Source organism: Archocentrus centrarchus, chromosome 2, assembly GCF_007364275.1.
Source record: "Archocentrus centrarchus isolate MPI-CPG fArcCen1 chromosome 2, fArcCen1, whole genome shotgun sequence".
Taxonomy (NCBI): Eukaryota; Metazoa; Chordata; class Actinopteri; order Cichliformes; family Cichlidae; genus Archocentrus; species Archocentrus centrarchus.
The window spans coordinates 6,226,746-6,250,417 of record NC_044347.1 but is presented as its reverse complement, the minus strand read 5'-3'; the positions used below and the strand labels follow the sequence as shown (position 1 = coordinate 6,250,417).

Sequence of the window (23,672 nt, the reverse complement as noted above, 5' to 3'; positions counted from 1 at the left end):
TCCCATCCGGGCCCCCGCTAGCCCCGGGCCGGGGGTGTGCCGCCCTCCCAGCCCCTCCAGAAGCTCCGCCCCTGGAGCCGACTCACTGTACTGCACAACAAATTTCCCTCTTGGGTACAAATAAAGTAACTTGACTTGAAAGGTGTCTCCTGTGTTTGAAGCACAGCTCAAAGGAGCCCCCTGCTGGAGCAGCTGCAGTCCTACAGACACTCAGCCTCTTCACTACACAAACACCTCCTACAACATCCATTCTTTACACTCTGACTGCTGTGTTTGTGGAACAAACTCCAACACACACCGCTTCACATATGAACACAGAAATGTGTGTGAAAAAGAGCTGAGCTGACATTAAACATGATGGAGAATTTATTCAGAAACACTGAGTCAGGAACAACATTTAGACACACATTACCTCTCTGCAGGAGGAGGAACACCTGATTTAAAGGTAACACCAATGCTCTTTGACCAGTCGCTCTTTAAGGACACACAGCTGGGTTCAGGTTCAGGTTCAGGTTCAGGTTGGTTCCTGTGAATAATGATGCAGCAGTGATGTGAGTGCTGAGCTGTGACATGGAGAAGAGTCATGGACCGTTAGAGATGGTCATCTCACCTCTGAGCTTTGGTCTGGCTCTCATGTTCCCCACACAGAGTGGTTTTAGAGGGAGGGACTCCCTCCTCTCTGTCCTCACACTGATCCATGCTGCTGAATTCACATCAGCTCACACACACTTTCTACCTTCACCTGCAGAGGAAACACACATCATTCATGAGCATGTTACGGCCCCCGCGGCCTGAATAAAACACGAAGAATAAATGCAGTTTATAGCAAAAATAGTATTTATTGTCACACAGGTAGGAGGTTTCTCTTTTGAACTTTTTTCCATTCACTGTTAATCAAATAACATTTGACCCAAATTTGGAACACCACTTCAGGTGGACACACCCGCATAAAACCACTACAACCGTTCACTGCAACCCATATGATGCATTCATTTCACTGCAGTTCAATTGTATGCAAACACCAAGGTAACACTGCAAACAGGATCGGGCTTCAGGGTTACGATTAACAGCAACATGGAGTATCTGCCTAATCAGGGAAGTGACCCAAGACACAATACAAGACATACAAACAAAAAGATATATAAAAATAGTTAGTCCGCCCACACATATACCAAGGAAAAACACAGCCATCCCTGGGCGGACTAACCAAAAAGAAAAAACAAAACCAAGAAGGACAGCAGGTAAACAGTGTAAACTGCAAATAAAGAAAAAAAAAAACAAGACCTCAAAATTACTAAATGCAAAAAAAAAAACAGTTTATTCTAAATCAATCCTTAAAAACAATTTAAAAACACTGCATACAATGTCTAAAAAGCCAAGACCCTGTCACGGCAAATCCTGCAAGACATCGAATGTGGCCATATGGCGTCGAACCCCACGCCCAAACAATCCCACTTCAATCTTTGTTCTTCTAAAATTGTGTGGCCCTGTTATAAAGATATACACCACACATCAGCACACACACAACTGTTTAAAACAATTTAAAAACAATTCTCCAAACTTACAAACTGGCAAACTGGGACCTCCCAACAACCCTGCCAGCTTATTGAGGCGTAGACTCAGGGAAAATGCCACCCCTTATGCTAATACCTGTTGCATTCACATCAACTGAAATCTTCCTTTCCATCGTGTTTGCTGTCCAAATATCAGCTGCTTCTTTCCTGCTTCATCTCAGTGTCAGCTGAATGCAGTCAGACAGCAGTGTGAGGCAGAGGAAGCTGCCGTCAGCTGCTCTACTTCTACTATCAGTTCATTGGATTGAAATAAAACTTGAATGCAGGACTGACACTGAGCAAGAAGTACAAGTAAAGCTTTTGGATAAAATATTTCTTCTAATTCTTCTCCTAATAATTATTTCACTGACCTTTACCTGCAGAGGAAATAACACAAACACGATATTTAAATTTTACTTTGTGGCAGTCAGCAGACTTTTTAAATGTTTTTCGTCCCTCCCCACCTGTCAAATCTGACATTGTTACAATATACATATATAAAAATAAAAATAAATTAAATAAGGTTTTTTGTAATCAGGTTTGGCTGGTGAGTCTATACCTGCAGTTTTTTGACTACAAAAAAGAACAAAGTAAATTGGAACAGTGAGGCCAATACATTTATTTTTTCTGCTGACCGAAAACATTTAGGTTTGATTTAGATCAACATCTCAGCTTTTATTTCCACGTATTTACAGCTAGATCTGATACACAGTTCAGATGATAGCAGCTTTTGCCTGAACACACCCTTTTTTCTTGTGAGCAAAATTATTGGAACATCTGACTGACAGGTGTGTTTAGTTGCCCAGGTGTGTCCTCTTACATGGATTACACTACAAAATAAATTTCTACTTTTATCTTGTCTTTGGGTTTAAACTGTCTTTCTGGTTCTGCACATGTAAACAAGCTAAAATTTATATGTTTTTTATCCCCAAACTTTGTTCATACAATGATTTTACAAATGTCCTTTTACCATATAATGCCAGTTACTACTGGTTTTCATTTTGGTTTTAACCTGTTTTGAAGAGGTTTTTGCTTCAAAAATTGCCTGTAAAAATGGTTTAAAATGTTTGATTAAAAGAAAAAATAACAATAAATCGATGTAACAAAAATTCACTTTGATCATATCTTTCTTTAACTGTTCAGATCAAACACAAAAGAATTTGCTGAGGGTTCAAGAAACCTCCATTTTAAAATATTTTCAACCAAAAACTCCCAAAAAAGAAAAAAATGTAACTATTTTGGGGGCAAAAATCATTCTAAAAGCCACAAAAGAAAAAAAGGTTTGACAGGAATAAAGGATTTTTTTTAATAAGAAGAAGACTAAGAAAATTAGTCAATCAGAAAATTCCTGTCAAAGACATAATGTTACATAGTGTTATTCAACATTTATAACAATAAATAGCACTAAATGTCTACACTCAGTTTCAGATTTGGGTTAATTGTTAGAATTAAATGAAACAATTTAGTGTGCACAATCTGGGCTCAGTTTTCATGTCTCTGTTAGCTGCTCCTTTTTTTAATGCATCTGAAAGAAGAAGGTAAAATGTAATTGCTGTGTGGGTAACTGTTGGAGTCCAGTTAGTCCCTCAAAGACACCATAAAGGCCTCCTAAAGGATCACTGGTGACTCATTCCTGTTAAATATCATCCAGATGTTATGAAGAACAGTTAAACATGAACACTGATCCTTCATAAAACAATGCAGACTGGAGTCCTGCATCTGAACCAGGAACTCGCATCATGACTCCAGGTTTATAGAGTGATTGTGAGCCTCTTCACATGAGAACTGAGTGTTACTAAACCTCACATTACAGCCAGTGTTCCCCTGTTAAAGGAGATCAAACATTGTCAGATTTGCTATCAACTGCAGAGTGAGGAACAGTTTATGACGCTGATAACAACCTAAAGACCCACACAGACTGTGAGTCTCAAATCTCTGCCTGTAGGCTCAGTTTGAAAGGATTCGAGCTGATGTAGATGAATTAGTTGTGACTTTATGGTTTAAAGGCTCGATCGAATCTGACAGATTAGATGAGTCTCCTTTTCTCCACATAAACACACTAACAAAGAGCAGCTGCTGTGTGATGACGAGGAAACCTCAGAGTCTCGAATGAATCAAAGTTTCACTTACTCAGTTTCTTCCCGTGAACTTCTTCACCCGCTGGTTGACAGCAGTCTGAACCAGGTCTGTTTAGAATAAGAGAAAATCCTCAGTTTCTCCTCTGTCAGCAGTACTCTACGTCCACAGGCTAACATCACATTAAACATGAGAAACAATAAAAAGATTCTTAAGATGTAGCTCACAGGTCAAAGATCAGCTGCTGCACCTTTATATAACTTTAATGTGACCAATGATCAACCTGCTGCAGCTCGCTGCTCTGACTCTGACAGCCTGAACAAATAAATCTCAACTCCAATTTATCAAAACTACACTTTGAAATATTAGTAAGGTGTTGCTGCTTGTGGGGGTTCTGCTCTGGTGCTCCTTAGTATTCAGTTGTTCTATGATCCTTCACTGATGATGCCTTTAAATGATCTTAGTTGATAGGTTATTGTTTTTGACAAAGGCGAAAAGAAGATTTGGGTGTGATAACAACAGGTTCACAGTCCCTAATAAGGCCTACATCATGCTTAGAAGTTACCCACACATTTTTGAGCTCATCAAAGTTACTGAATCTGACAGAAGCACAACTGTTCACAGTGTATGCACCACAGAAGGTGTGTATTTTTTTGTAACGGGAAACTGAAGTCGACCACAAAATGTGGGAGTCAGTTGGTAGCCAATCAGAAGCGCGCAAGCATTGCATGACAGATTTGCCCACTTCTGCCCAACTCATCTCAGACGATTTTGATAGTGAGATGTGAGGAGCAGAACTGGGTATCCAATAGCATTTTTGTTGTGCCTGCATGAGACAAACCTGTAAAGCAGAAGTGTTACTGTTCCAGAAAGACAAGACAAAGTACGTTTATCAGACAAAAGTCCATACCACATCTCTTCAAAGTCCGGTGAGGGTCCTTCACTGAAATGAGCAGCACAATGTAGCTCATCAGGAGGCATAAAATCAGAATTAGGATTCACCAGATTTTGTACTTCATCTAATACATTTTTGGGAAAATGAGCTCTGGCTCAATTTCCACTGATAAACATAATCAGGCAAAGTTGGACTAAATTTTACTCCTGAAAACTGAAACATTTTAGACCCTAAAAGAAAATGAGTGAACAGTTCCCCAGACTCTGTTTTGCCGGAGCTTGGAACTGAAAAGCTCTCTTTAACTGTATTCCCAGATACGGACATTGAGTAGGTGTGGCGCCCACTAATCCCCTGATCATTGCACCGGAACAAAAAGTTTCTTGGATCAAACAACACCTTGGTTCTCTGGGCTCCTCCTCCCAGCCCAGCCTCAGAAACCTTGGTGTTCTGTTTGACCAGTCAGTGTCTCTGGACAGACATTCAAGACATCTGGTAAAAAGTTGCTTTTATCATTTGAGGAATATTTCTAAGCTGAGGTCAATTTTATCCAAATCTGACCTAGAGATGATTATTCACGCTTTTATTTCCTCTCGTTTAGATTATCGTAACTCTCTTTTTACCTGTTTTAATAAATCTGCTGTAACTCGTCTGCAGCTGGTCCAGAATGCTGCAGCGAGGCTTTTGACAGGAACCAACAGAAGGGCACACATCACACCTGTTTTATCCTCTCTACATTGGCTACCTGTAAAATTTAGAATTGATTTTAAAATTTTAGTCTTGACTTTCAGAGCTTTTAATGGACAGGCCCCCCTAATACATCATGTTGACTGCTTTTTCTTCAGGCTGCAATCTTTGGTCCTCAAGCCAGAACCTCCTGAGGGTCCCTAAGACCCGGTTTAAAACCCGGGGTGACCGGTCCTTTCAGGTAGTAGCCCCCAGGCTGTGGAATGCCCTGCCGTTGTCTCTCCGTATGGCCGAATCTGTTGATTCTTTTAAAAAGCAGCTTAAGACACTTTTATTCAGACAAGCTTTTAGTTAAATGTTTTACTTTCTATTATCAGCTATTGTTATTTATTTTACTTGCACATTGTAAAGCACTTTGTGATTTTATCTGTGAAAGGTGCTATATAAATAAAGTTTTACTTACTTTTACTTACTTACTTAACTTTAAGTGGAACATGCAATGCACATTCACAGATGATAGAATTTGTTGCTCCTGAATCGACCAAAAAAGGGAGAATTTCCCTATTTACAGTTAAATTCAGCATAGCCACTTTCTTATACAATTCTGATTGCAACTGTGCATAAGTGCCTTGAAATAATGCGTTACAGGAAGCCTGCTGAGCAGGTTGTGTATGTGTGTGTTAGGCGCCATACGTCAGTAATGAGTGTGAGTGTAACTAGCCTTCATCTGACTTGTCTGGAGTCTTCCTCTCCGATCAGTGTGACAGTCTGGGCCCTGTTCCAGGAAGCAGGTTCAACAAACTCTGAGTTTAAAAACAGACTCTGAGTTGATCAACTCTGAGTTTCCAGAACAGCTGATCAGAGTCAGTTCAATCAACTCTGAGTATGAGCACCCTGATTTAGCGCGTGTGTGAGTAAGAAAAGAAAGACATCATCAATGGAGCTCTGATTACCTGGATTCACCATGGCAACGGGTAAATAAAGGGCGGAGCCTCCATTTTAATCCGATGATGGAGGATCGCACGTGTCAGTGTGGAGCATGACGAGTCACTTTAATCAGCCCTATACCGACCTGTGTGTTAGAGACTGAGACAGGGAGCTGACCTCAGGCCAGTTTGTTAATGAAAAAACTGTTTTTACTGCAGTTTATTACAGTTAATTTTATGGCTTTTTGTTTAAATAACTGTACAATAAAAATGGAATCTATTGATGGAATAGCAGCCTCATTTTATTCTTTTCTTAAATTGAGAATTTCATTATTTCTGCCATTACTGGATAAAAATGAGATTTACAGAAAAACTGCTTTAATGTTTCCAGTTTAACCATTTTAATCTGATCTAAGATCAGCGTCACTGATAGATGATGGCTCTCTGACAGCCACAGCAGAGATGTTACACTGAGTTACTGTTAAAGGTCAGAGATCAGTGTCATATTTAGCTGAAAACATTCAGAGCATCCAAGTCTGTAATGAATGTAAAGTTTTACCAGTAAAGGCAAACATGTTATGATAAATGTCTCAGCTTTATAGGTTTTAAATATTTCAGTACATTTTGGGAGGATGAGACATTTTAATTAAAGAATGCAGATCGTGTCAGGAAAATGAATCCATTATGAACACATCCAGACTGGATGGGCTGCAAAAAAAACTGGAGCCTGAACTGGATCCGTGATCCTGATCCATTTGGATCCTCCTGCTGCGGGTGGACTCGGACACAGTTTGCAGATCCGTTATAGAGCCTATGATCAGTGATTTTGGTGATTTTCAGTGGAAAATATGTAGAAATTCATGTTCTGAATTTCAGACACCGTAACTTTCAAAATGACATCATGTAAGTCACTTTAAATCCATTTAGTTCAGTTTTCAAGTCTTCAAATATTTCAGCCTCATCTTCACTCAAACATTCACATCATCTTCTGATCTGGACATTTTTCCATCCACACTGTGTTCTGTGTCAGCAGCTTCATCCAGATCAGTGTGATGTAACAGTGATGCTGCAGTAACTACAGTAAATGTTTCAGAGGAACTGACTGACAGTCTGACAGCTGCAGCTGCCTCATTATAAATGCGTGACATCATCGCTGTCTCCATCCTTACAGCCTGTTGACGAGTGAACGACTGTAAAAGCTTCATGTTACAAAATAACAAACTAACGTCTAACTGGGATTTCAGAGCTTGTAGAAACATAAACGTCTGCAGATGAATTCGCTCCTCTGACGCTCTGACAGCCACTTTATAAAGGAGGAAATGAATGGGAGTGTCAGACAGGTGGTTCAGGTGCAGCAGGAGGGGCGGAGTCAGAGAGACACTCAGCGTTTGTTGGATAAAAGCTGCCAGGTTAGGGTCACAGAGTGTGTTACCATAGTAACTGACTCAGAGTTGGAGTTAGCTCTTTATGGAACTGAAAACCTGAGTTTCCTCATTTTAGGGTAACAAACTCAGAGTTGGAGCTAAACCTGCTTCCTGGAATAGAGCCCTGGTTAGTTCGCGTTCCCTTCACCAGTCGTGGGCATTCATTTCGCCAATGACCCGTCAGGCCGCAGTTGTAACATCTGTCACCTCAGACAGCACATCCGAGAGAAGCCAGCCCGCTCTTTCCTCATCCTCGTCCTCTCCCTCGGGCAACACTTTGCCCAGTGGCGACTGCTGAATACAGAGTCAATGTTGCTTTCCTCTGTCAGCATCTTATTTGTCTTTTTTTTTTCCTGGTTCTTCTTCTTCTTCTTCCTGGGCCCAAAACCGCCACTCCATTAATTAGGGCATCAGCTGTTCTGCCGCTCAAAACTCCGCTAAGATCTCTCTCTCCGCCGAGTTCTTTAACTATTAATTTTCTACTCCTACGTTCCCATCTCCATTTTTCCAAACACTCAAACTTTTCATTTGTTTTTCATATTCAGCCATTTTACACATTTTCACTTTTTTTTTCTCTGTGCACACTCTTTAATCCAATAATTTACACATTTCAATTATTTGGATCCACATTTCTTCTTTATATCATTTGCATGTGGCACTGTAAGGAGGAGGATTGACATTATTGCCCTGGGATCCCATTTTTTTCCAATTAGACGTCTCTCACTGGTTTTCTTCTTTCTACGTGTTGGGTTTGCTGCAGCTTCTTCCATGTCGTAAATGATCACACACTTCTTAGTCTCTTGACTCCTTTATTCTCAACTTCATCACAGCTCTGGAAATGTGCTCAGTAGCCATGGTTGTAAAACGTTTACACTTGTCGTAAAACAAAGTAAAAAAAAACACAATAGTTTCTGCAGGAAGTACCATTCGCCACACAGGATATATCAAAATAAAAGTTCTCACCAAAATAAAACAGTGTCTAACAGAAGAATTTGAGAACAGAACTTAACACCCCCCCTTGTTCTCATCATTGTAACCCAGATACTTAATTTCCAAAGAACCACATTTTGAATTTAACAAGGTTTGCTTTGGTTGCGGGTTTTGTCAGTATGTCAGCAGCCATGTTTTCTGTTGGGCAATAGATGACATCTATTTTTCCCTGGCTGAATGCTTCACGAATGAAGTGGTACTTTACATCAATGTGTTTATATCTTTGTCTGCTCACTGGGTTCTTACTCAGTGCAATGGCTCCCTGATTGTCTCCGTGAATCACTGTGCATTTGTACCCTCTTTTATCCATACCATTTAACAGCTGAGTTAGATACATGCTTTCCTGAGTGGTGCTTGCTAAACCAATGTATTCAGCTTCACAAGTTGACAAAGCCACTGTTGGTTGTTTCTTTGATTTCCACGAAATGGCTGGACCTTGTTTAGTAAGGCTGAAACAATACCCTGTAGTGCTGCGTCTGTCTTCCATTGAAGATGCCCAATCAGAATCACTGAATGCGATTAAGTTCAAGTCCTCCTCACTTTTCTTGAAACTCAGTTCATAGTCACTTGTCCCTTTCAGATATCTCAGTGCATGTTTTGCAGCCACCAAGTTTTCTGCTTTTGGCTTTGCCAGTGTCTGTGAGAGCCTGCTCACAATCCAACTGATATCTGGTCTGGTGCAGGTCATGGCATAGATAAGGCTGCCTATTATCTCACGGTACTCTTTTGAGTTGACAACCTCCTCTGTATCCTCCTGCTCATTTTTAAGGTCATCCTGTTTTTGCTCACTTGGTGTAGACCTGGCTTTACACTCAGACATCTTAAATCTTTCAAGCATTTTTAGGATGTATTCTTTCTGACTCATTTTGATTTCTCCTTCTTTTTGTTCAAATCGTATGCCCAGAAAACATGATATTTTTCCCATATCTTTCATGTTAAACTTGGTCTTCATGGCTCCCTTAAAACTGTCAAGTAGGTCATTATTGCTGGCTGCTATGACTAAATCATCCACCCAAATGAGTACAATAATGATATCATCTTTGACCTGCTTGCGATACACACAGTGGTCAGACAGGTTTCGCACGAAGTTGTCTTGTTCAAGGTGATCATTTAGAAGCTTGTACCAGTTTCTCCCAGACTGTTTTAAACCATAGAGGGATTTCTTTAACTTGTACACTAACTTCTCCCCTGTTTCTGACGTTTCTTCAAATCCTTCTGGTTGCTCCAAGAAAATTTCTTCATCTATTGGAGCATGTAGGTATGCTGTCTTAACATCCATTTGATGAATGGTAAGATTGTTTTGTACTGCTACCTGCATCAGCACCCTTACAGATGTAATGTTTGCTGTTGGGGCAAAAGTCTCGTGATAGTCTATACCTTCTGTTTGGCTGTAGCCCTTTGCTACGTATCTGGCCTTAAAGATCTGCCCCTTTTCTGTGTTTTCTTTGAGTGCATACACCCACTTTCCTCCTACTGTGTTTTTACCTTCTGGTAGAAGGTTCAGTTCAAAAGTGTCATTTTCTTTAAGCGAGCTGATCTCTTCTCTCATGGCCTGTTCCCATCTGTGTGCATCGGGTGACATCTTGGCTTCACTATAAGTTTGGGGGATTCCACACACTGCCTTGTAGCAACAGTCTACAGTGGTTTGAGTTACATCATTATTTTCAAAATCTGGTAGGTAGTCCTTCAAGTGTTTTGGAGGCTTCCTTTCTCTTCGTGGGTAATGATTCTGATTTTGTTCACTTTTTGCATCTGTACTTTGTCCATCTTGTGCTATAATTTCTATATTTTCCTCATCTTGTAGCTGTTCTGTAACACCTGTGTTCACACTTTCATCATTCTCGCATTGAGATTGGTTTCCTGCATCAGTCTGACTCTGCTGTACATCTATGCCATTTTTGTCACTGGGGTTTCTTCTGTTATATCCCTGGATTTCTGGGTCACACTCATCTGTCTGTGTCTGTTGTTCAATACTGTTCCTTTTAATGAACCTCACCAGTCTGTGTTTTAACACTTTTTCTGTCTGTGGATTATAGACCAGATATGCTGGGCTGTTCCTACTGTACCCTACAAATATTCCTTTCTCACATCTGGGGTCCAGTTTCTTTTGATCATGTTTGTATGCATAACACTCTGATCCAAACACCCACATTTTTGAGAGATCTGGCTTTCTTCCTATTAGCATGAAGTATGGTGTGTTTTTAGTTCTGTCGTTGTAACATCTGTTACGAATGTGAGCAGCATTTTGAACAGCATAAGGCCATAGTACTTTTGGTAGCCTCTTTTCTAGTAATAGACACCTTCCCATCTCAAAAATGGTTCTCCATTGCCGTTCAGCAGTGCCATTTTGGTGAGGAGAATAAGGGGATGATGTCTCGTGTCTTATCCCTTTGTTCCTTAGCAGTGACTGAAAAGCACCGCTCATGTATTCTGTGCCATTATCTGACCTGATACATTTTACCTCACCGTATGGTGCGCTGTCTGCTAGGAACTTCTCCGTCGCTAAAGTTGCCTCACCTTTATTTTTAAGGAAGTAAACTGACACGGCACCTGAGAAATCATCTGTGAATGAAATGGCATATTTATGTCCCTCTAACCCAGTAGGCTCAATAGGGCCTGCTAAATCAGTGTGAACCAACTCTAGGGGCATCTTAGCCTTTGCATCTGGTTTCTTGTTTCTACTGTTGGTAAACTTTCCCTCTGTGCAGACATTACACTCTATCATTGAGTTACCTGTGATTTTCATGCCCTCAACCACATCTGGCAGTTTTAGTACATCATCTACATTGCAGTGTCCCAATATTTCATGCCATGTCTTGACATCGTAGGCTGCATTCACTTTGTCACCTGACATGTCATTTACCTGACCTTCAATGTACTGCTTGTAGTTGTTTGCCGTTTTCAGGTAGTAGAGTCTCTCATGTTCCCCGATGTGGAAGTGTGTCCCATCTTTTGTTATGAGTTTATTCTGTCTCTCTCTGAAAGTTACTGTGGCTCCATCAGCCGTGGCTGCCTTCACTGAGAATATACTCTGTGGGTAAGTTGGGATGAGCAGGGCTCCTCTCAGTGTGACCACGACGTCTCTCCCCTCTGAATCCTTTAAAAGCACCTCTGCATCTCCTCGCTTTAGTGCCACGTTGTTCATCCTGCTTCCATCTGCTAGCTCCATGTAGTGTTCATCTGGGTCAAAGGTATCATCAAATCTCACAAACTTGTTTTCCTCTCTGATGATGTGAGATGTGGCTCCACAGTCTACCATTATTCTATTTTCTTTAAAGTTGTTTGGTAGAAAACACTGACTGACTTTGAATACAAATGTCTGTTGTTCCTCTTTGTTTTCTCGTCTCTCTGCAGTTTGCTTTGCATCATCTTTGTGCTTGATTTTGCTCCTGCATGTCTCATCGCTGTGTGTCGCGCTCCTGTGGTAGCTGCACCACTTTGGTACTCCCTTCTGCCGGCAGTCCCTCGCAATGTGGCCGCGGTTACCACAGCTGTAACACGTCACCGATGTCATGTCCACTTTCATCACGTTGTCTGATCTTGGTTTAATGTCAAACTTTTCTGTTTCTTCATAGCTTCGGAGTTTGCTTTTGAACACTGTAAATGTTAACTCCTCGCTGCTCTGCGTCGTGTGAATGGCGAAAGGTTTGTACGACTCCGGGAGGCCCTTCAGAATCATAGCGATTGTCAGTCCGTCACTTACCACTTCTTTGGCGTTTCTCAGGGCGGTTACTGCTTTTTCAGCGCGTATGATATAGTCTGTCACTGTCTCGTCTGGCTTCTTTCTGAGGGACGTTAGCTCTGTATACAGGGCGATGATTCTTGGTTTACCCTGACTGGCGTAATGGCTGCGTAGAATTTGTAGCGCCTTTTTGCCATCATCCGCAGCGTCTCTCATCACCAACGACAGACTTTTGTCATCAAGAAATTGAATTAGTTCCGCGTAGCATTCTGCATTCTTTCTTGGATCTGGATTACCAGTAGATAGGATTGTGTCCTTTAAGCCTATTATTCTCATGTGGCCGAGGAACTTTACCTCCCAAAGTTCGTAGTTGTTTTCATTGCCATCAAAAGTTAATCTCTGCCATCTTCCTTCTGTGTTGCGCCTGGGCCCATAACCTGTTGGGTTTGCTGCAGCTTCTTCCATGTCGTAAATGATCACACACTTCTTAGTCTCTTGACTCCTTTATTCTCAACTTCATCACAGCTCTGGAAATGTGCTCAGTAGCCATGGTTGTAAAACGTTCACACTTGTCGTAAAACAAAGTAAAAAAAAACACAATAGTTTCTGCAGGAAGTTCCATTCGCCACACAGGATATATCAAAATAAAAGTTCTCACCAAAATAAAACAGTGTCTAACAGAAGAATTTGAGAACAGAACTTAACACATGCTGTTCATTTGATGAGTTTATTAGAGATTTACATCATGAAGTCATTGTGGGAACTAACTGCAGGGAAAAGAGCAAAGATCCAGAAATCCAATCCAGAGTTTCTCCGTAAAAAACAGAAACATGTCAAAGACACAAATATACATTAATAGTCTTTAGTGACTGTTCATCTACATGAATGTTTGTGCTGAAGACAGCAGTGTTGGTCTCAGTGTGGTTAACAGCAGTCAACCATCCAATTAGAAAAACCTCATTTCAAATCACTTCATGCAGTTCATCTTCTCACCAGCAAAGGGCCACAAATCACCATCAATGAAGAGTTGTTAGGAGCAGTTAGTGACGACAGAGCTGCACGTCAACATCTGATCAATATGGAAGTTCATGTTTCTGTCACTGGATCAGATCAAAAGCAAAAATCATGCAAATGTGCTCTTATTGTGAAAATGTACTCCTGCTGAGAGCTTCCTTCCTGTCCTTCCATCACAGCCTCCAAAAACAAGTCAAACAGTAAGAGTATGTGGAAAGGTGTTAACGTGTCCAATTAATTGTGGAGGAAGACACCTGGAACACTTTAATTAAGAAGTGATGACATTTAATTTATTAAAGAATCAGAAGGAATCACATGTACCTGTGGGCAAATCTTGTTGAGGGAGAGACAGGCCTCCTCATCAGCTGCCTGTGGCTCCCTCCCCAGAAGAGCACTGCACTAAGCTAACCATAACAGTTTTATACTGCCACTAGCTACATGTAAACTGCTGGTTTTCACGACTCAGATTCCTCTCATCAGCGATAGAGCCATATAGCACATATTCTTCCAGATGTTTTAATTTGTCATACAGAACAATCTTGTCCACAACATAACAGAACATGGTGACGTTGGTGATGTTCTAATTATACGTACTGTGGCCGAACTTAATAGATAAGATGCACTGAGACTGAGAAGTTAGTCAGTACTTTCTAATCTATTGCTCTCTGTCTAATATGTTATTTAATTGTTTATTATTTGGTTGATCCACTGTTTAATAATTAACTTACTGGAGTTTACTTTTAAACATTTATCCTTTTATTCATTGAATGAGAAAAATTCCTTGATAAAGGTTAGAAAAATGCCATTAGGAAAGAGAACATTTGGAATGATTTGAATTAACTCAGACTTGTTGAAAATGCAGAGGAGTGGGTTGTGAACTGAGCTTCAGAGAAACACAACATCCTGATATTCGCTGTGAAGCTTTGAGTGGAAAAAGACAGAAAAACAACATGTGGATCCTGGAATAATGGCAGCTTCCATCTTTAAAGGACTGAAGAGGAAGAAGTTTACAAGGAATCATTGAGAACAGTTTCAAACATCAACTGATTGAATCCATGAATCTGAAAACGTGTTTGTGAGTGAAAGAGACAGACATGTACAGACTGAACTATCTGTTCAACAGTCAGAGTTTCTCTGACAGGAGGACACTCTTTACACTAAACCCAGCACAGAGACACTGAAGAACCAGGCTGACCAAACCAGACTGCAAACCCAGGATAAAGAGGTTCAGTGAATGTGGTGTTGAAGGTGTGGAGGTGGATCAGAGTGTCAGAGGAGATTCTGTAGAAGGACAGAGTGCCAGCAGGACAGTCCACATACACTGCTACTCTGTTAGAGACAAAGGAGGAGGAGGAGATGAATGTTTCTCTGTTGTTGTGCCAGACAGAGTAACCACTATAACGAGAGCAGTTCAGATTCCAGGACTGATCAGTCCTTCCAAACACACAGTCATCTCTGTCTCCTTTCCTGCTGATTCTTCTGTAACTCACTGATATTTGAATCCATCCTCTCCACTCGACCTCCCAGTAACAGCGACCAGTCAGACCATCTCTACACAGCAGCTGATGCCAATGATCAAATCTGTCTGGATGATCAGGATATGACTGAACCTCCTCCATATATGTCACCTTCCTGTTGTTGTCAGACAGTTGTAGCTTTGTGTGTACTGTGTTTGTGTCGATTGTGAGTTGACAGGAATCTGATGGAGAGAACAAACACAATCCAGCTGCAGTTATTGATCCATCATCTGTTCATTGATTGACACTTTGATGATGACTCCTGACATCAGAGATGTGAATGAGTGATGTGACAGTTTGAAGATGGTTGAATGTGTGCTGCTTTGTTTTCATCAATCACATTAAAAACACACTTACACTTCCTCAGACCTGGGATCAGCCATCGGACTCCAGCAGGCTCCACCCTGAAAGGAGGAGGGGGGTCAGAGCAGCACAGTCTCTTTCAGCATGCACACATGGACATTACATCGCTCTCAGACACACACTGTTAGACACTGATTTTCAGATTGTGTCCTCTTTGTGTTTGTTCTAAATGGAGAACATCAGTGACTCTGTGAGCTGTTAATTAACAGCTCTGGAAAAAGATGCAACAGGTTTGTTGTATTTTTCTGCATGGAAATGATCACAGAGGGACCTGCTGACTTTTTGTTCTCCTGTCCTTGATGTGCTGCTACTTGGTCTGAATATTAATGATCAGAGTGGATCAATGATCAGATCATTATTGCAGTGCACAAACAAAGGCAGCAGCAGTGAACTACAAAGGAAGCATCTGTCACTTCACTTTTCATTAGTTTCTGTTTTTGGATTCTCCTGCTCTGTTTCACTCACTCTGATTCTCATACTCGTCTGCTTCACTTTGATTTTTCTCACTGACTTTGATGCTCAATATTTCAGATTCTCCTAACAGGAACATGAGCCACTGGAAATCAATAGAAAGGCTCATTTATTGATTTATGAAACTTAATCCCATTGATGGTCAGAGGGTAAAAATGTGAGACTGTTCCTCTGCAGAGATCACTTTGAACTGGTTGCTCCATTGTTGTTGATGGAGATTTTCTCCTTTGAGACCCCCATACAGATATCTACTGTTTCTGTTCAAGCAGACTTTCTGATAGAAGCAAAGTAAAAAGGTTCCTCTATGTGTGACTGTTCAGATAACACTCGTATCCAGCATGAAGTCATCAGACAGGGCCAGAGTGAAGTACAGCTTCCTCCTCTATCAGACACTGTCTGTGGCTGCAACAGGCCTCTCCATACCTGAGAGTTTCCAGTCTCAGCTGCTCCAGCAGCTTCACTCCTGCCTCTCCTGGATGGTTGTAGCTCAGGTCCAGCTCTCTCAGATGGGAGGGGTTGGAGCTCAAAGCTGAGACCAGAGACTTACAACCTTCTTCTGTGATCAGGCAGCCTGACAGCCTGCAGACATGACAGATACTCTTAGAGAACAGCAGAGCAGCTGCATACAGACAACAAACTGCAGCAACAAATCATTTGAAAATGAAATGACTGAAACAGGAGTTCAAAATAACCAAGTCAGTCTAAATGTTAAAGTCTACAAGTGATAAAATCAGTGAAGTCAAAATGATGATCAAATCTACATAAAGTAGGACTGAGGCTGATGGGAGTGTCATTAGTTTTGCTGCTTTTTGGTTTGAATGGAAGTTTTGGTCAAACTAGAAGTCTGAGCAGATGATGGCACTAAATTAAAAGTCTGCTGATTGTTGAAGTTCTTATATTTCATTGTGAGGACAACATGAACATCTGAAACTAATTTGATCACAACCCATCAAATCTTTGCAGAACCAAAGTGGCAGCTAAACATCATCCTCCACTGAACTGTGCTGCTGGTGAGGCTGACATCATTTAAAGGTGCACATGAGGAAAGACTTCATTAAGAGTCAGACACAGAGAGAGGAAGAAGAACCAGGGTTAGAATAGTTTTGGATTTTACATCATAGTTTAGTTTTAGTTAGTTTCAGTATTAGTTTTAGTATTTTCAAACTTAATCAGGTGCAAAAGTGACTATTGTGTAATAAAAACTTGACAAAGATCCCTTTGACTTTTTCTCTACTAATTTTTTGCTGTGTTGGATTAAAGAGTCAAAGGAGTTGGAGGACTTTGTGTGGAGTCACTACTTCCCCATTTGGATTTTTTCAGGCACGGCCCAAAGAGGAATGCATGTCAGACTATGTGGACCCCTTCTCCTTTCTTTCATTCATCTTAACACAGTGGTTCTCAAATCCAGGCCTCGTGGCCCAGTGTCCTGCAGGTTTTAGATGTGTCTGTGCTTGAACACCTGAATCAAATATAGAAGTCATTAGCAGGACTCTGGACAACTTGACTGCATACTGAGATGGTAATTCAGCCATTTGATTCAGGTGTGTTGGATCAGGGACACATCTAAAACCTGCAGGACACTGGGCCACGAGGCCTGGATTTGAGAACCACTGTCTTAACACCAGTATCAGAAACCAGAATATAAAAATATATATATCATGTAATAGATTGTTTTAGATTATTTTAAATTATTATTATTTTGTCTTTTGCAGTATATAATCTTACCCCAGATTGCCAGAGAGCCACACTTTTAGAAAAAATACCCTGAGTGATGACTTTCACTTCTGAGTACATGTTACCCTGTATGTTACAGTGTTGTATTATTAAATAATTGTGATGCAAAAAAAAAAGAAAGAGAAACCAGCATCAGCACAGAGTAGATCAGTTTGGTTAAGATAAAGTTCAGCTGATTTGATTCTGTGATTCTTATTATTTGATGGAGCTTTTGCTAAACTGCTTAAATCAAATATTCTATCTGCATTTCTAAATTGTGGACGTTCCCTTTTTAACTCTTTCTATAACAGTAAAGGTCAAACTTGTGTATGTGTTACATCTTTTAGTGGTTCTTACAGGTTGTTCTCTCCCTTAAAGGTAACGGATCCCTGGGAGCTGTTTTTCTGCCCACTAAAGTAATAACCTGGATATTTTACCAAGAGAGAGGATCGTAGAGGAGAGCTGACATTAACGGTGTGGCTGTGATCACACTGAACTATAAGGGTTGTTAGTTGGTGACATCATCAGAGGATAGTGGAGTCAGCACCTGGATGTTAGGCAGTCAGAGCGAGTCTCTTCACCAGCAGCTCCAGTAATACTCACAGCATCAGAAACTCTGAGCCTTTAAACACAGAGCTGCTGTAGACTTCCTGTATTGGGCTAATTGGCCGATCCACACGAGTCATGACTCATCCCAAATGTTCAGCATTGGTTCATTTTCAAAGTGTTATTGGTCACAATCATTCTTACTGCTTACAGTGCTGTGAAAAAGTATTTGCCCCCTTCTTGATTTAATGATTTTTTATATTTGTCACACTTACATGTTTCAGATCAAACTAGTTTTAATATTAATATTTAATATATTTTATATATATTTAATATATAAATATTTAATATAAGATAACCTGAGTAAATACAAAATGCAGGTTTTAAATGATGATTCAATTCATCAAATCAAACTATCCAAACCTACCTGTCCCTGTGTCAAAAAGTAACTGCCCCCTAAAACTAATGATGTCACAGTCCTGGTCTGTTTGTCCAGGGTTTTGTGTTTTGTAATTAAAGTGTTTCATTTCCCTCGTTGTGTTTCTTAGTTTGTTGTTGCTCTAGTTTTATGATGGGTTTGCAGTTTGCATTTTTAGATCTTACTTTAGTTATTTGAGATGTGTTCTTGATGATTGTTTAGTTATGTTGTGATTCCCACTCCTCCTGTGTTTCCATGTCCTCCTGTTCTGTTGGTGTTCCTGTGTCTGTTTGTTTCTCATGTCTTCATCTCATCTCTGTAATTATGTTCAGCTGTGCTCCTCACCTGTTACCTGTTCCCTGATTGTCCCTCTGTGGATATATTGTTTGTATTTCCCTTTATTCCTTGTTGCATCGTCATTTGTTTCCCTGCTGTGTGTTTTTATGCCTCAAGTTCATGTTTATATCTAGCCGAACCAAGTTTGACTGTTTTTTTGAGTGATGTTTTAGGGGTTTTAGTGTAATATAATATTGGACAGAAACGGTGTTAAAGTGTACACTGAAAAAAGTAAACCTGCACTGTCATTAGTGTAACGTGTTTATTTGGATTCCAATAAATAAAAAATATTAGTTTGCTCTTTCAAACTAATCTGTTTAATTTATGCTTATGGGTGAATTAAAAATTTTTACCTTACTATAATGGTACTGATAGCAGGGCACCAAAGTGAATTTTTTAAATTCAATGAAAGCACTTTTTTTTAGGTTGAGTATGATTTGCTCATGCGCAGTCTTTAAAACTAAGTTCTGGCAGTATAGTTTTACTTCCGCCTGAAACCAGAGCTTCCATTTCGGTGCGAAGTTGTTACGGAACAGCAAGAACGGGATTGAAGAAAGGGGCAGCTTCTGTTGAGAGGTAAGCATTAAACTCTGATAAAATATTGTTATATCCGAACGTAAATATCCTGTCTTAGGTTTATATGGGCTAAGTTAATATGAGATAATATAAGTTCCAGGGGGTGAGTAGAGAAACCTTGTGCTATGAATTGTTCTGATCAGCTTTGCAAAGAAACCACACTGACAGGGTTCCGCTGCTGGTTCCATCGCGTTTTCCACCGCGAACGCACTCGGTCCTTGGCCGAAAAACGGGTTCAACTGGGGCCCGCAAGCTAGCTGGTCTCGAACCAAGAACTCTTGACATGAGCCGAAGAGCAGTTCACAGAAAAGTGGTGGAAACGCAGGCTCGTTCTTAAGCTGTTTGCAGGTGCAAGCACTGGCACGCGAACCAGCACCTCAGCGGTGGAGCATCAGCTAACAAAAGGCATGCACAGATAGGTAGTTAGGATTATGTATTGAGTCTGACAGTGGTGCTAAATAATTAATTGACTCAAATATAACTCAAATAGGTTTCTGAACCACAGAATCCATGTGAAGGCGCTCAATTTTAAAGGTACACTGTTAAGCATTTTTTTATACAAGCGAGGTGTCTTGAAACAGGATGGTATTGGTATGTATAACAATAAAAATGGTATGCTCTTTTTTTGTTTGTTTTTTTAAATCACAGCGTGATTAATGTAGTGTTAATGTAAAATTAAAATACTCAATGTTAAATAATCTTTTCTCTTTTAACTTCAGAAAGTGTCCACCAGTTACACTGTATTTCTGCTGTGAAACCAACTTGGAAGTTCTGGGTCAACCTGTGGTAAGTTCTTTGTACAATGTGCATTTGTGATAATTGGATCATCCTTTGATAACCCTGTTCTCCTTACACCTCACCCCTTGTGTTTTTCCTCAGTTATGTGGAAATGTAAAGACTGACATTCATATTCAAGAAGATCTGAACTTCTAAAACATTACAAACTTGATCATCAACATTATGAACGAGGCTATGCTTATCCCTGCATTTATGAGAAATGTCCATGCACGTGCAAGACATGGAAAGCTTTATTGACCCATCTAAGCAGATCCCATCGTCCTCAAAAATCCTCACAGAAAGATAGTACTTCACTATTCAAGTGCTACATCTGTGACAACGATCACCTTTCAACGGAGACAGACTATTTTCAGCACATTGGAATACACCTAAAGAATCATGAATCTGTAAATTGCATGTTTGTTGATTGTTCATATAAAACAAATCTTTATGGTGCTTTCAGAACTCACAAATGGAGAAAACATACCCCCCACACAATTCACAATTTTAAGCCAGGAATTGTTGGTGGGTCTGTTGACAATTTTGCTGTTGTAGAATCATTTGAAGGTGGCGCTACTGAGCAGTCAGATGATGATTTTCCATCAGAAGAATTTCCTCCATGAAGAATTAACTGATTTACTAAAGGTTATTGAACTAAAATTAGCTTCAGTCTTAAGTTGGAACACACTTTTCTGGTGCCAAGTGCGGCTGTAAATGAACTCCTTGAAGAGTTGCAATATTTAATTGGGACTGCTTCTGTGCCAGTTACTCAAAAGACTATATTCAACTTCTTACACGATAATAATTGCAGAGTTGATGAATCTGTTAAAGAGTTAGCCGCTGTACTTTGTACTTTTAATCCCATTCAATCGGCTATAGGAAACCATGGTCCACTGTCAACAGCTTGGAAACGAAAGGCATACTACATAAGAAACTTTAACGTTGTGGAACCTATTGAATATGTATTGGACCAAAAAATAGAAAATCTTTTCAATATGTACCTTTACTAAAGTCCTTGCAGCAACTTTTAAATTGTGAAACTATACTAAATAAGGCTATAAATTTAAAAGAAAAATATCATCCAGTGGAGAGTGATAAACAGGTTTACAGATCATTTTGGGATGGACTTCATCTTAAAAAAATGCTGTTCTCACAGAGGACTGTGCAATTTCTTTGATTTTGTATGTTGACTATGAAATATGTAATCCTCTTGGTACATCAAGGAAAAAAAAAATCTGTGCCTTGTATTGGGTTTTAGGCAATCTGCCTCCTGGTTGTCACTCCTCATTGTCCTCTATCCATTTGGCTGCATTAATCAATAGCAATGATGTCAAGGTCTATGGTTTTGAAAAAGTGTTGGAGCCTTTGATTACTGAACTCATAACATTGGAACAACATGGGATTTATGTAGGTAAGTTGGGGAAAGCTATGAAGGGGACATTGCAGTGTGTTGTTGCAGACAACCTCAGCGCACACAGTATTGCTGGTTTTGTAGAGAGTTTTTCTGGCAGATATTTTTGTAGGTTTTGTATAGTAGATAAGTTAGAAATTCAAGAAAAGAAAGTTGGAGCTGGAGGTTTCACTCTGAGAACTGAGGAGAGTCACAAAAATCATCTGAAACTCCTAGAGGAAAATTCTATAAATAACTGTTGTGGTGTTAAGAGTAAATGTGTTCTGGAAGAAAAACTCTCAAATTTCAATGTGAGTAGTGGTTTCCCTCCAGACATTGTCCATGATTTATTTGAGGGAATAGTACCTGTTGAAATATTTCTCTGTCTCACTGTGTTCATTTCCAAAAGGTATTTTACTTTGGACTGTTTAAACAAGGTGATCGAAGGTTTTAACTATAAATGGACTGATAAGACAAATTGGCCAATACTCTGTTCCCCTGACCTATGCATCCAGGAAAACAAATCGGTGGAAACGCACATGAAAACTGGAATTTAATAAGATTTTTCCCTCTACTACTTGGACAAAAAGTGCCCTCTGATGAGCCAGCCTTGAAACTTCTTCTTGACTTGAAGGACATTGTGGAAGTTGTTGTTTCTCCAGTTCAGACTCAGGAATCAATTGCATATTTGAACTTTAAGATCTCCGAACACAGAGTTAGATTTAAAGAAGTTTTCCCAGAGTCAAATTTTCTGCCCAAACATCATTTCTTAGAACATTATCCTCAGTTAATATGTGAGTTTGGGCAATTGGTTGCATTATGGACCATGCGATTCGAAGCGAAGCACAGCTTCAAAAGAGTTCTGAGACATACAAACTGCTTTAAAAATGTGCTTCTCTCCTTAGCACAGAGACATCAGTTTCTCATGGCACATCACATTCACACATTGAGCTATTCTAAATCCCTTCTGGAGGTAGCACGCGTTTCGACCCTTCACATTGATGTATTAAAAGAGGAGATTGCATTTATTAAGCAGAGACACCCTGAGTTGGATGCTGTTTCCTTGGCTAAAAATGTGACTTATAGTGGTCTAAACTATAGGAATGGAATGATCCTGGCACATGGCACATTGGCAGGACTACCTGAATTTGTGGAAATAATCCAGATGATTGTCATCAAGGATGAACTGCTTTTCATCGTCAGAAAACTGAGTGCATGGTACTGGGAACATTACAGAGCCTATGAACTGAAAATAGATCCTACAGAAGAGGTGGAACTGGTTGACCTAAGCAACCTAGCAGATCCATACCCATTGGCGGACTACATAGTTGGGGGAATGTGACTCATAACTCTGAAAAGATTTTTACATGTATAAGGTCAGTTAGAGTGAAAGACAACAAAACAATAATTTAACAAAATCTGAATGTGTTATCCTGTTTTGATCATTTGTCTATTTGCTCAGATCTTGCTATTTTAGTTTTTTCCTTGTGTTTATTTTCATCATGCATGCTTTGGACTTGTTTCCTTAGATTAGTGTTCCTTTCTGATGATGGTTCAAGTTAGTTTTAGGTCTCTTATATTTCTTTTTCTCCCTCCCTCTGTTCCCTTTGTTCTGTCTTTCACCTTCCCTGATATTCATCTCATCTTTTCCCTTTGCTTGCATTCTCCCTCAGCTGTGCACCATTCTTTCCTGATTAGCTCTTCTGGTTCCTTTGTCTCTTCCACCTCTCCCTCAGCATATAAGCTTTTCTATCCACAATGGTCCTCACTGGTTCATTGCCTTGCATTGCCTGTTTTCCTGTTATCTATCTGTGTCTGGTTTACCCAACATTCTATTCTGTAAGTCATTTTACAGAATAGAATGTACCCTTATTAAAGTTTCGCATACCTGCAAGTTCTCTGTGCTTGGGTCCTCCATTTAAAAGAATGTCATGTTATTTGGCTATTTCAAGTGTAAATTCTTCTCTGCTTCTACGAGTCTATTTTTTCATGATTCACAGTTTGTCTTTTAGTGAAGATGGGAGTACATGAAACTGTGGTGGTTCTTGCAGCTAACAATGGACTTAACAGTCTTTCTCTCTGTCCCTCTCTCAGAGCACCATGGCAGACATGGCACCTGTTCGATTGCTGATCATTTTAAGTGAAGACAACAGCGTAAGAATGGAGCTGCGCAAAGGGATTCCAAACTCATTGGAAGAGCTTATTGATGAGGTTAAGAATGCGTGTGGATTAGAGGGACACATAAGGCTGCAGTATAAGGACACCGATTTTGGAAACATATTTGTGAATCTGACCTCTACATCTGTGATTAGGGATCTTAC

The 23,672-nt window shown here is 40.1% G+C and overlaps 1 protein-coding gene across 1 annotated transcript in view; it reads right to left on the bottom strand.

The window, feature by feature from the left end:
- Positions 1–14,401: 14,401 nt before the first annotated feature.
- LOC115798407 (NLR family CARD domain-containing protein 3-like) overlaps positions 14,402–23,672 on the bottom strand; it is a 46,385-nt gene continuing 37,114 nt past the window's right edge. Inside the window, exons 7-9 of the mRNA XM_030755255.1 lie at positions 16,019–16,174; positions 15,119–15,165; positions 14,402–14,943 (exon numbers count right to left, since the gene is read on the bottom strand). Coding sequence (XP_030611115.1) covers positions 14,402–14,943; positions 15,119–15,165; positions 16,019–16,174 — 745 coding nt within the window. The remainder of the gene's footprint in view (positions 14,944–15,118; positions 15,166–16,018; positions 16,175–23,672) is intronic.